We start from the raw sequence: 13,887 nt of genomic DNA on the forward strand, positions 1-13,887 counted from the left end.
ACCACCTCACACTGCACCGCGCATAAAACACATAAAACCTCAAAGACTACAGATACAGGCTTTGTTTCAGCTCCTTTACTCAAAAGAAAGGCACCAAGGTCCAAAACTTATGCAGATTTTTTTTAAATATATATATATATGCATTTAATGTAATTTATAGCATTTTATATCTCTAAAAACAGAAATCTCAGGTAGGCCAATAGTATATTAATAAATGCAAAAATGCATTTTTCAAAAAAGTTTTTGCTGTGGTCAAAATGACCACAAAGAGTCACATCAGTAACAAGTCTGTGGTAAAACAAAAGATTAAAGGCTTTAATAATATCTGTCAAATATGTTTTCTTTAGGTCACATGAACATATTAAGGGAATTTGAAGTTTATTTTGACATTAGACTACTGTTAATTGTATTATAACTCTCTGGGGTCTTGGAAAACCCAAATATCAGGACAGTAAAGTCAATCTGATCAATCAGAAAATGAGGGTTATCTCAATGAAAATGACTTATCACTGTAGCTAGACACAGATCATTTAAAAACATGTGTCTGTTACTATATAAATGGTGCATTCAACTTGTTTTAAGTTTAAGAACTGACCTCCCAAAAACCTTAGGAAACAGCATTTGGAATAATCCAAGGAAACATTCAGTTCATTCAGTAAAATTACTCAATCGGCCTTGTTCCCTTGAGAGGGAGCAAGTTTTCAAATTTACAACTGTTTTGCAAGTCCTTGAACATATTTATAAAATGTTTTCATTAAGAGTAGCATGTTGAAAAATGTATTTCCCCTGGCTCTCTTACATCTGAAATAGCTGAAAAAACTGGTGAGTTTCCAAAAACAACAGCAGGTGAAAAATTGATATTCACCCTTGTTGTTTAAAACAACACCCTGATATATATATGATTTCTTCCATATTGTCTCACTTTCTTGGCCTTGTATCTACAATTATGCCTCTGATTTTCTATACCTCAGCATGGTTGTTGAAAAGAATAGGGTTAAACCATTGCAAAACAAGAACATCAATAATTGTGCCCGAACAACCTGAACAATAGCTGAGCTAATGAGAACATAGTGCAGTGTCTGCATTGTGTCTGCTTAGAACTGCCTCGGTAAAGAGGCCACACTTCCTTTTTTGAGACTGGTAGTCCATATGGGAGGAAATGAAGCAAGCAGGAAAAAGGAAGTGAAACTTGCCAATTGTGACATCAATGCAAGCCAGAGCTGTCTTTTTTTTTACATTTATTTTCCATGCCATAAGGCCGTGTGGTCCCATATTAATTTCTGAATTTTGGGCACTATTGGGTTCAAGTCAACCTACATACACATTAACTGTCAAGGTGGTCATGCTTTACAATGGGACCCGGAAATACCTTATACTGTAGCACAATGGAGAGTCTGGCCACAGACAAAAGCAGTGTTACTGTATTGGATAGCAGTCATTTTTTGAAAAGTCTATGCCTACTTCGGGGCTAAACAGGGGGTAAATGTTTCAATAATATCTGTCAAGTGGGATTTGATTAGGTCAGGTGAACATATTAAAACAATTCGAAAGGGAAATAAGGGAAAATAGTATTATTAAGACAGTACAAAATATTAACAGTTAGGATGCAGAATTAACTTATAGCACAGTAGAAAGTCTAGTCAGATTATGTTAAAGGTTACTGGACTTAAATCTGTACACATCTCCCTATCGTCTTACAGGCACCATCGTTCATCTCACATGGGGAATGCCCATTTAAATTATTTTCCCACACTGTAACGTCACAACAGTTGTACAAACTCAATATAAGTGATATATTATGAAAAACATTTATAGCTACAAACCTAATTGCTTTTCTTTTCAAATTAACAAACACCTAAAACAATTAAATTGATGAGCCACGCTATTCTCTTATCATCAAGCAACGCTGTTTCAACTGTAAACTATCATAAACTATGAAAGACTACAGTATATGACAGTGTACTATGTTAAAAGCTATTTACTGATTATGATTAGCACTTTCATAATAAATAAGAATGTTGCATTGCATGTGGCCAACTACAAGGCCTAATATTATGGGCTCTACTTGAATGACTTTACTGACCTCTGGTGGTATCTTTGTGGTACTGAACTTGTACAGTTTTTAAGGTCAGATAACTTCTTATGCACATATTTATAAGGACCAAGGAACAAAATTAGGAAAACTGGGGCTAATTGACACACATTTTTACTTTAATTAAAATGTCTAAAGGTGGACTATATTGTAGTGTACAGCAACACGGCCAAAGGCACACCTTAAGGAAAATTACCTTTTTTTCTGGTCATAAAGTGTATCAACATTCAAGAAATAACAACAGAAGGTTGTTTTGAATTTAAAAAAATCCCACACCTAGGGTAAAAGGCTCCTAGGAAGGTTTCATTGATAGTGTAGATATCTGGGGAAAGGTTATAGGGAACAATTCTTTTACTTGTGCAAAGATTGTGAGACAGCCAGATGCTTTTTTGAATAACAAATTAAGATAATGCTTGTTCAAAATAACCACTTCAGAAAAAGGTGCATCATGTCAATCATATTGGCATTTCATAACATTTAAAGTATTCTATGAACAAATGAATCTCCACTGTGATTGGATCAGTCAGTGTGAGCCACTTTGAACATTCTTCTAAACAAAATTATTCAACCCACTTAAGAAAAAACAATGTGATTTATAGGGGCCTTTAGTCCTGCAAAAAGGGGGGCTTTTTATCCCAAATACCATCTTTAAACTTATTGTCAGTTATTAAAAAAACACTTTTGATTTAATCACCTTGAACAAAATTGAAAATGACTAGAATAAGTATTTAGAATAAGTTAATTGAACAAGCTCATACAATCTATAGAGGGGCATGTTGTCAAAGCACAAAGGGAGACTGACTCACAATGAATAACTTTTTTTTAAATATTAAATATTGTCGTCATTTAGAAAAAGCCATCTTCAACTAAACATCCATATTTACAATTAATAGTATGCTATTTAAGAATATTATGGGTTCAATACAAGTTAAGCTAAAAAAAATGATTAAAAAAAAAACGATATGTATTTTGACATTAGTCTGGCCCCATTGCAAGCAACTTAATGTAACCACAGTTTTCCTCATATAGTTGACACTTGGCTAACTGTGGTTTTACTGTGTTCTCTTGTCTAGCCAACAGCATCCAAATCTATGACAATATCAGATTTTTATTTTGTTGTTTTTTTTTTGGAGAAATTTAACAAGATTTATGTTTAGCAGAATTCCTTTATAAACTTCAAAAGTTTTTTCTCCACTCATTGCCTTACAGTAGCCAGGTTCAGTCCCCACCCCCAGCTCCCTTTTCCTTTCTGCTCATAGATTCCATTCTACACAAGAGCCTGGAGAGCATATGTTTGACCCACAGTCCCAGTGAATGTGGCCATCTGCTCGGGATTCCATATGATCTGGGCCCTGTGTGAGAATGTGCCTGGCTTTGTAAAAACTCACTAGGCGATGTGGGAGAATCTTCCCTACACACAATAGAGAACAGTAAGACCGTTTTAACCCTTTGACTGGTTAGCCTCTCTCAAAGGACACCTCCCCAAATCATTGTTTTTGCTGACAAGTGAATGGTGAACAGAATCAGTTTCTTGTTACTTACCTGTCAAAAGCTTTAGTGAGATTCAGTTACAAATCTTTATAACAAATCCCTCATATTTCGAATATAAATGGAAAAGTGGGGAAACCTTACCGTACATATGTAACTTCAGAGTGGAGCAACAAGTCATTTCAGCAGCAGTTTTGAGATCAAATTAATTTGATCTTCAGCAAATAAGACAATAACTACATATTCATCATTAGCAACCAATTAACCTAGGGAGGGGTGGACAAATGGGGCATAAACCAAATTAAACAAAGGGTTTCTCATTTCCATACTAGATGTGTTCTGCTCACTCCTCCCCCACAATAACCACAGTACGAACAGACTCACAGCCACATGTGACTCTGATAAGGTGTAATTGAACTAGAACACCATTAATGCACATCTATGGATAAATTAAGCTTTTTATTTTGAAAACACAGAAGAGTTAACAGCACAGCAAATCCATTTTAAGAGAATTTTGTTCTTTGTCAAATACAGAGTTTCTATGCCAGTAGACTTAGTTTATTTGTCTAGAAATAGGCAGAGTTCGGAATGGCCTACCATTTATACTGAATAAAAATGGAAATCGTAAGAGTAGTACAACATTAAGTTTGCTTTCATCAAACAGAAGGTGTCATTTATTAAACTTAATTTCTTTGCTAGAATATAGCACATGTTTTGGAAATCCGCTAGTTATTTTGAAATCATAATTAAACCCATAAATGAAGAAAAAAATAGAACCACAAAGATGTTCATTAACAAAGTTTAATTTCAGTACAAAATGAGAGGGGTAGCAGGGAGAAAAATCAATATATTAAACTTGATACAAATGTTAATCAAAAACACGTTCTCTATAAATACAATAAAATAAATTACAAAGAGAGAGAGAAAAAAAAGAAGAACTTTAAGTTACTTGAAACTCTCCATCATGAAACCCAACAGGAGCATTGCAGACAATTAGATGCAAAAAGGGACCCATCAGAACGAACTATTAAAAAAAAAGGACTAAACAAAACCACTAATGGCCACAAGGCCACTAATGTCTCATTAAGTAATCATTGGATTTGCCTAAACTTACAATAAACCTCAACAGCTATACCAAAACTACGCAACATTATCAGAAGGCAACTTATTCCAAATAGAGCTTCAACTGTGCACTTCCAGAGGCCTGCTTCGAAATATTCAAAGTTAAGGCGAGTAAATCTGGGAACAAACCAAACACTGACCTCAAAAGTAGCAAGAACATCTCAAAATGATAATGCTGACAAACATCACTTAAACTCAGTTCTAACAACATCAGAAAGTTTAGTCTCTGTGTAGAAGGAATACTGGCCATCTCAAATATTGAAAACCCTTTACAAGACTGGGTCATATACTCTTTAGCTATTTTGGTACAATAATCTTTTGTAATTAGCAGATTGCTAAATGCATCTTAAAAGTTTTACCACCTGCATCTTTTACTCAAAACATCTGTGTGACGGTACCTTTCCAGGTTACCGTTTTCTTTTCTGCAGCAGTCAACTAAAAAATAAAACTTGGTGATTGGTTCACTTAAAAGCACAATCAAACCCCACTTAAAGAATCATTTCAAAATTCAGTTCTCTCAAACAGCATGTCTCACTCTGAGCTTAACTAAAATGTAAAGTATTGGCCACATAATACAGTAGGTATACCACAGTATACAGTTCAGTCCCCATGAGGAGCAACAAAGTCTACAGGAAGAAGCTTGTGCCAGAGTTGCTGCCCTCACTGTAGATGCCATCATCAGGTACTGAAAGCTGGCTGAAGATGGGGAGTCTTCGCCCACTGGCTTCAAGTCCATTGGAACATTCAAAACCACTCATACTACTGGATGAGCTGCAGCTGCCACCCTCATGGTCTGAGAGGGAGGTGTGGGATAGACTCCTGAGGCCTAGAGATGCCCCACCAGTGGGGCTCTGCCTCAGGCAGCCCTCAGCCTGGGAGGGAATGAGCTGGGTGGGTGACAAAGTGGGAGTCAATCCGGAGTGAGAGTACCCAGAGTCTGGTGAGGGCAAAAACTGTGGATGGAACTCCCGGGCCTGGTCCAGAAGAATGCTTGGATCAATGTCTGGGAAGGCCAGGGAGAGAAGGTCAGAAATGGCAGTGGGGGTTGGAGTTGATGCAGAGGGAGCACAGAAGAACGAGGAAGTAGAAAGAGGGGTTTCTAGAGACTGTAGAGTTGTAGGAAACCCAGAGAAGCTGAAGCTCTGTTTGAGGAGCGGAGGTCGCTGGACAGTTGGATTGGAGGTCTGGGGTCGGGCATCTGCAAGATCTTCTTCAGTGTTGTGCACAAAGTGGCAGCGGATGCCGTAGGGGCAGAAGCCAATGGAGTGGAAAGTGCGGCAAGGTTCAGTCTTGTATTTGGGATGGCGGTTAAGATCTCGCAGCTCTTCGGCCCCATGGGCAAACTGACACTTACCACCATATTTGCACACCCCTCTTTCGGCAAATGTGCGGCATAACTCTGTTTTGTAGCGAGATGAGGTGGATGAAATGGAAGATGTAGAGCCGGAAAGAGACCCGGTACCGGACTGGACTGAAGGATGCTGAAAATTATTGGGTTCTGCAGACAACCAGCCCAAACTTCCAGTGTTTTCCTCCACCATGCTAACGGAGCGCTCTGACCAGAAGGGCATCTTGCACCACTTTGACTGAGATGATACTTTCTGGGGCCCCCAGTAGCTTGGGTTCATGGAGCCACTATCCATGCTGTCTAGAGAAAGTCCTGAACCAGTGGAGGAAAGTGTGCAGGGACTGTCAGGCTTTCCATTTCCAACAGCTACATGTGCAGAGGTCTCGGCTGGCTCTCGGAGATCAAGGTTTAAAAGATGCTGTAAAGGGAGGAGGGAAAAATACCATTACACTTCAGAATAAGGAAAAGGTCTGCCTGTTTAAAATGACTTTAAATATTAAAAGTACTTTTAATATTACAGTAACCCCCCCACCCCCACCCAAATAATCACTGGAAAACAAGCACTTGAATTCCTCTGGTGCAATTAATGCGATTTAGGTTTGAATTTCAAATTTTTTACATTTAAATTGGGTTCTATTCTTAGATGTGCTAATTTACATTAAAAAAACGTTAGAGAGAATTCCAAAATAAACGCGGGTTGCAGCGTTACGTTTTTTTCCCCCCTCGAACTCCAACAGCTTGTTTACATTTGAAAAGCAAACGAATTTAAAATATTTGGGCTTTCAATAACAACACTGATCTAAGTATTTAGCACTTGCATACAGTTTCCCCCAAGTAGCATACATGGAACAACCAGCACAATACAAAGAACAGCTTATTTAATTTTAAAAAGGCGCTCACTCATGGGCCACGTTCCCTCTGTTTGAAAAGTTGCTAGCAAGATTTCATGTGACTCGATTGGTTAACTTTTACTCTACAAACATGCAGATATATCACTTTCATAGTGCATTATTATGAGTTTTCTGCCTAATGCCTTGTGCCAAGCAGCTTTTATCCACAAATATCTATAATTCAACATAATCAATGGCTTATAGCTGTATGGTTGGAATCATAACCTTGAATCAATGATATTTCGCTACGTATCCCAAAACCAAACATATTGTCATCATTTATTAATTTAGCTTTGCGTTTACCTTGCACAGGATATCATCCAGGTCAATAAAATGTTTCAGGGCGTAGGACGGCATAGTCCTGCTTGACTGACTAACTAGCTTTTACCCAGTGATCCACCTCAACTCCTTAGTTTTGGTGAACTCCACACTGTCTGCAGCAACATGTGTTTTTAACCATGCACTGTACGAGCGGCCACACCTCCGTATTGTCACTTTGCTCCACCCACTCTTCGTTCTCATTTCACTAGCCTGTGCTCTGAAGTGCATCACTGCTTTAAACTGTGCAAAGCCCGCGCTTGATTATTGTTTATTTATGACATTTTTATGTATAATAGAACCACTGTATGTGCTTCTATTTTAAATAAACATTACATATCACAGAGTGGTACTAGTTGTTACACGAGGAAGTTTTCAAAAACAGTTATAGAATCTAAAAAGTATTAGGTGAAAATACAATTGTACATATGCTTGTTTTCTCTTGCTGTGATTCTGTATGTTGGTTTCTTATTATTATTTGGTGTGAATTTTATCCTCCAAACTAAAATTCCAATAACATATTTTTGTAATAGCTCCTGGGTAAACAAGTGAAATAAAACTACTCGAATAGATTTGGGAAAGGGTCAACTATAGTAGGTCATATAATAAAATTGTCACATTTTTATGGGGTAGGTTGTCACATGTGTTTTAATTTCTGCACTTTTATAGAAATATCATTAATGTTAATTATTCATGTTATTTATTATTATGAACATTTTCCAGTTTTTCAAGTTGTGTGGATTATTTTGTGTTTCATAATTGTTTTATAGTTTATAAATTGAGCTAAAAATGGTTAAATTGGACAAAATTATGCTACTTAATTGCAGGTCCCATTTTGTGACAACATGCCCTGGTATTTAGGACTTGGTTTCACAAAAAGTCAATGTGTGGTATGCAAACTATATCTTTTTTCCTACGCAATAACAGTGGAAGTAGCGTTTTTGTTGTTGTTGTTATTGTTGTTGTTTTTGTTTGTTTGTATTTTTCTTTTGTTTTTGTTTTTTTTGTTTTTAAGCCTATGACCTATGAATTTAACATTCTAAAATACAGTAAATCTACTCAAACATTCACTGTGGCAACTAGCCCTAGTCTCCCCTATACATTATAACTAGCTATATGAAGTGTAACTTTAAGGGTGATAAAAAGATAGGATGCTTCAGAATATATACCTATATAAATGTACTGTATATTGTGGGACAAATGCTCTTAACAGTTGTAACCACACTTATTTTTGTATATTTTTTTTTTTACATAATTTTAAATATTCACAGTTTACTTTATTATCCATGCCATTATGGTAGTCTATGATATGTTCCTCAATGTTACCATAGCTATGCCCAATCAGTTTCTGAAGACAAGGTTTTAGGCTATAGTGTACGTCATCTGATTCAGGTACGACATCTCATGGCTTGTTCATGCCACCCTGCTGCTGTCAGAACTGGAGATGAAAAGCCTTTGTGGTGCTTTGATATGACCTAGTGAAGGCGTTGAAAGTGTCACCCACTGCCGAAGAGGTTGACATAAATGTAATTTTATATCCCCCAACCTGATGACCACAGACACTGATCTGGTGATCCCACTGTGAAAGGAGACGTGACTGGTTCTATGTGGTAAAGCGTGATATAATAGTTTGAACATGCACATTTTGTACTTCTGGAGTGTGCAGCCTTCATCCTTGGTAACCAGTTAATATTGCCTTTCAGTCCTCAGGTCTAGTCCTATTAAAGAAGTTTTGATAAAAAAGAGAAACTTTAACCATTCCTGCTTCTAAGCTAACGTTGATTTCATAGTGTTCCCCTTTAGGGTTTCAAGGTAGCTTGTTAGTGCAAGTGTAATTTTACTCTCTCACCACATTTAGCTCTGCACTAATAAGATTTCCCCCTTTGTTAATGAAAAGCAGAAAAGACCAAAACAGGCATGGAGCAGGAGTTTCCAACAAACCAATATGTCATCGTCTGAAGGGCTTGTTGAGACACAAGTGCTCTTGTGAACTACCTAACTTAAGTCTAATTTCCATCCATGCCACTGCAACTTAACCTCAGCATAGAACACAACTGAACAAAAAAGCTACTCTGTCTAATACCTATTGTCAACGTTCCTGCAAGACTACAGCATATAATTAGAAACGTACTTTTATGAGGAGGTCAAGAGGAACTGGGCACCTCATTAAAGCCCAAATAAGGGGGAAAAAACAAGTGTTGTAGACAGAGTGTTGCAATGGTTTGTTGGGAGTTATGCAGAATAAATGAATAAAGAATGGGATGGCTTCATCAGAACGTTCCTTACAAAGGATAAAGTCAAACTTCAGAACTGTTCCATACAGAAAGTCCCCGGTGATTAAAATACTAAATACCTTTTGGACTAGAACACTAAACCTGTTGTCATGAGGTCATTACTATGTGATAAACAGACATCTGGTCAGTTTGTTTTGGGTACTTGGAAGAAGCATTAGGGGACTTCAGTGTTTGATGCAATGTTATTGGCAAGAAAGTGAGGGCTGGATGTGTGGTTAGGGAAGTGTGGTGTGATTTGGGTGGGTGTTTGCTTGGATGGGGCTGTTCCCCTCCCGTTCTACTGATTAAGCAAAAGACTTTAGACCATAATGAGTAAAAAGTTTTTAGGCTAAAAAAGCCTTCATAAAGCCATCCCCCACCCCAGGGGAACAAGTGAGTGGTAAAAGTGGGAGGGGGCAGGGAGGGCGTGATTGTTTAGGGAAAGGGCCGAGATAGCTGAAGACCCTCTCTGCACTAATCCTTAATAACAACAGTGTTAGGGGGCAAAAAGGAACATCACCCGAAACCCCCCACCCAACAAGCTCCATCGCTCATTCAAAATGACCAAGAAGAAAATTATTCAACAAGCCACAGAAGCCTAGGTTGTTTGGATAACACCAACCGAAAACTGCACATTATTCAAACATTCCTTTTAAATTAGTTGTGAATTAGTGATGCAGAGAAAGTCATACCACTGACAAAATTGTCTTTTAACGTTCATATTTTGTATTCATCCCAAACAAAGCATAGAAACTTAATAGAAACTCAACAAGGGTGTTTTCCAATGACCTTAATCCCACATGTGCACCACATGCCATTGCAAATGACCTGTAAACGTCCCAAGAATGATCTCAATCAACTTTTAATGGGCTCTGCAGCTGCAGAGGCCTAACCTTGCATTACATGACATAAAACCTTGGCTCATGGAATCCAGCGATCTCCAAACCAAAGCCACAACAAGATAGCTTCGCCTTGACAGGGATCTCCATCCTTTAGCAGAGCATGAAAAGAATATTTCACACCCACCTCTGAGGGCTGTTCTCATGCAAATGCGGCAAACGCATGGGAAACGCACACGGACGTGAGTGACAAAAGAGTGTTCAGTGGACTTATACACTCCATGTGTAGATAAAAATGAAAGGCCAGAGCCTATTTGATTCGTCTTTTATGAGTTCTGACGATTTGAATTGTTAGATTGTAGATGTTTTATTGTTCCTGCACACATGGACCCTTTTCACAGACTGTGACAACGAGTTTTCACGTTATTTAGCAGTGTAAATCTTGCAATTGTTTTAATGATGAAGTGTAAATTCATTACTCTATATTTTATGTTTCAATACCCTGCTGCGATGGGGTTTCAAATATAGTTGCTGAGGGAGTGACAGTAAATTTGGCATCTTCTCTCTTCTTTCTGTCATAATCAATTTCTCTCTATTTTTGTTCTTCCTTTATTGAAAAATTGTGGAACGGTAATAGTAGATTTGTGTCTTTTGCTGTTGGAACAAAAGGGAATGCAAAAAATACTACTTGCGATGGTCTCCCATTCACTGCTATAGAAGTTTATCCCACTGTAGTTTACTTCCGCATTCCAAACCCAGAAATGTGAAAGGCTCCAATTCATATTTCTGTCATTTCAGTCGACAACGTCTCATTAACCTTCACACAGGCTGCACATTTGCATGTTGTCGGTGGAGGACTTGATTTGTTTGTTCTCTACTCTGTTATATCTGTTTTAATTTCATTTGCAGGTGCTGAAGTACACACCCCTCTGGACTGGCCCACAGTGAGAGGTCACAGTGGGGGTTTTGGATTAAACCATCTGAGATATCTCCTGTCACTTAAAGGTGTCAAAGGTTGAAACTGCACTCTAATGCATCTCCAGAATCCATAATCAATCTGCTTGACTTTACAATGTAAGTATGATGTTCCTTGTCACCAACATAAAAGTTATGCCCTTTTACCATACTTAATTCACCCAAAAATGAAAAGTCCATCATCAATAACTCACCCTCATGTCATTCGAACACCCATATTTTGAGGATGGTTTAACAACAACTTAAATTTCTATCTGTTGCTCACACAAAGCTGTCATAAAGACTTGGAATATAGCACACAAGTCATATAGACTACTTTTATGGTGCTTTTATGGAGCTTTTTGTCTAGTTTTATAGCTTTTACAGTCACAGTGTGCTTTTATTGTATGTGAAGGAGCAGTGAAAAGGTATTTAGCTAAGAGAGTGTGTGTGTGTGTGTGTGTGTGTATGTGTGTGTGTGTGTGTGTGAGGTTTGCATATTCTAATTTGTTATTGATATAAAATATATATATATATATATATATATATATATATATATATATATATATATATATGCGATTCCAGTAACACTTTACAATAAGGTTGCATTAGGTATCCAGGACTAAAAATAATCTATAATTTTTTTAATTATATATTAATATAAATTATTAATTTGGGTTAATTTTCATTTATAAAAATGCTTTTGGTCATTGTTAATTCATGTTAGTTCATTGTGCATTAACCAATGTTAAATTATACATCTCCAAATGTATAAATGTATCAGTATATGTAGAAATTAACATTAGCCAAGATTAATAAATGCTGTACAACTATTGTTCATTCATTATTAGTCAAAGTTAACTATTGTGTTTACAAATGTTAAAGGGTTAGTTCACACAAAAATGAAAATTCTCTCATCATTTACCCTCATACCATCTCAGATGTGTGTGACTTTCTATCTTCTGCTGAGCATAAATTAAGATTTTTAGAATAATGTTTCAGCTTTTTAGGTCCATACAATGCAAGTGAATGGGTGCAAAAATGAAGCTCCAAAATCCACATAAAGGAAACATAAAAGTAATCCATATGACTTCAGAAGTGACCTAATTTTGATGCATTAGCGGAACAGATCAATATTTAAGTCCTTTTTTACTATAAATTTTCCTCCCTGCTCAGTCAATTTCCACTAAAACTTTCACATTCTTCTTCTTGAGTTTTTGGTGATTCTTATTCTTCGTGCATATTGCCCCCTACTGGACAAGGAGAAGAATTTCTGAAAAAACACAAATGACTTAAATATTTATTTGTATCTCTCCCACACCAATCATATAGTATCTGAACATATTGATTTAACCACTGGAGTTTTATGGATAACTTTTATGCTCCCTTAATGTGGATTTTTGAGCTTCAAAATGTTGGCACCCATTCACTTGCACTGTGAGGATCAACAGAGCTGAAATATTCTTCAAATAAATCTTACTTTGTGTTCTGCAGAAGAAATAAATTCATACATATATGGAATGCCAGGAAGGTGAGTGAATCATGAGAGAATTGTAATTTTGGGGTGAACTATCCCTTTAACAAATACAACCTTAATGTAAAGTGTTACCGCAATTATATGTCTAAGTGTTTGATGTGCAAATGTGTTATTGTCATTTAAACTTCTCTGTACTGATCATTGGTTTATATTGTTTGCATATCCTTATATCTGATGTCAAACATTACATTTTTAACATGGATTATGTCATTGTTATGGACTGCTTTTTCTTTGTTTAGTTTTGACCATTTTCACAAAAATGTTCATTATTATTATTATTATTATTGTTATTTTAAACTTTTCTCAACGGATAAGTAGTGACATCTGTCATGTAGCCTTTAAGTTTTAATGTGTTTATCATTTTAGCCTGGAATCATTCCATCAACTGCACAGACCTTGACACTAAACCAGGAACAGGTGATGCAGCACCATTTAGACAAGCTAAAACAATCTGCACTTAAGACAGCCTGCAAGGTAAACTATCCACACTGATCTCTGCCCTTTTAAATGTGTGTGTGTGTGTGTGTGTGTGTGTGTAGGCAGGTTTGGGTGGTTTACAAGGACATTTTTTTTAGGTTACAAACTGGTAATTACAAAGGTATTATGCTATAAATGTGGTTTATGAGGACATTTCTCATGTCCCTATAATTGAAAATGTAAAAATGCAGAAAGTTTTTTGTGAGGGTTAGTGGATAGAATCTATAGTTCATACAGTATACAAATCATTATGTCTATGGAGTCCTCATAATGATAGCTACCAACGTGTGTGTGTGTGTGTGTGTGTGTGTGTGTGTGTGTGTGTGTGTGTGTGTGTGTGTGTGTGTGTGTGTGTGTGTGTGTGTGTGTGTGTGTGTGTGTGTGTGTCTTAAATGTATAAGGGGTGGACTTCAAGGACATCACATTTAAATGCAGCTGCATTTAAATATATGTCCGAAACTTTGTACATGTGAGCATCATATACATACACACATTCCACGGTGTGTTAAACATTTAATTCAGTACATTCATGTTTGTATAAATAAGTGT

General features: G+C 36.9%; 1 protein-coding gene across 1 annotated transcript; it reads right to left on the bottom strand.

The window, feature by feature from the left end:
* Positions 1-4,225: 4,225 nt before the first annotated feature.
* Positions 4,226-7,367, bottom strand: LOC127631505 (mRNA decay activator protein ZFP36L1-like). Its single transcript, XM_052109648.1, has 2 exons — positions 7,244-7,367; positions 4,226-6,468 (listed from the first exon to the last, which is right to left on the bottom strand). Exons 1-2 carry the CDS (start codon positions 7,295-7,297, stop codon positions 5,329-5,331), a joined length of 1,194 nt encoding a protein of 397 aa, XP_051965608.1. The 5' UTR covers positions 7,298-7,367; the 3' UTR covers positions 4,226-5,328.
* Between the last annotated feature and the right edge of the window lie 6,520 nt (positions 7,368-13,887).

The sequence above is a fragment of the Xyrauchen texanus genome, chromosome 38 (genome assembly GCF_025860055.1).
Source record: "Xyrauchen texanus isolate HMW12.3.18 chromosome 38, RBS_HiC_50CHRs, whole genome shotgun sequence".
Classification (NCBI taxonomy): Eukaryota; Metazoa; Chordata; class Actinopteri; order Cypriniformes; family Catostomidae; genus Xyrauchen; species Xyrauchen texanus.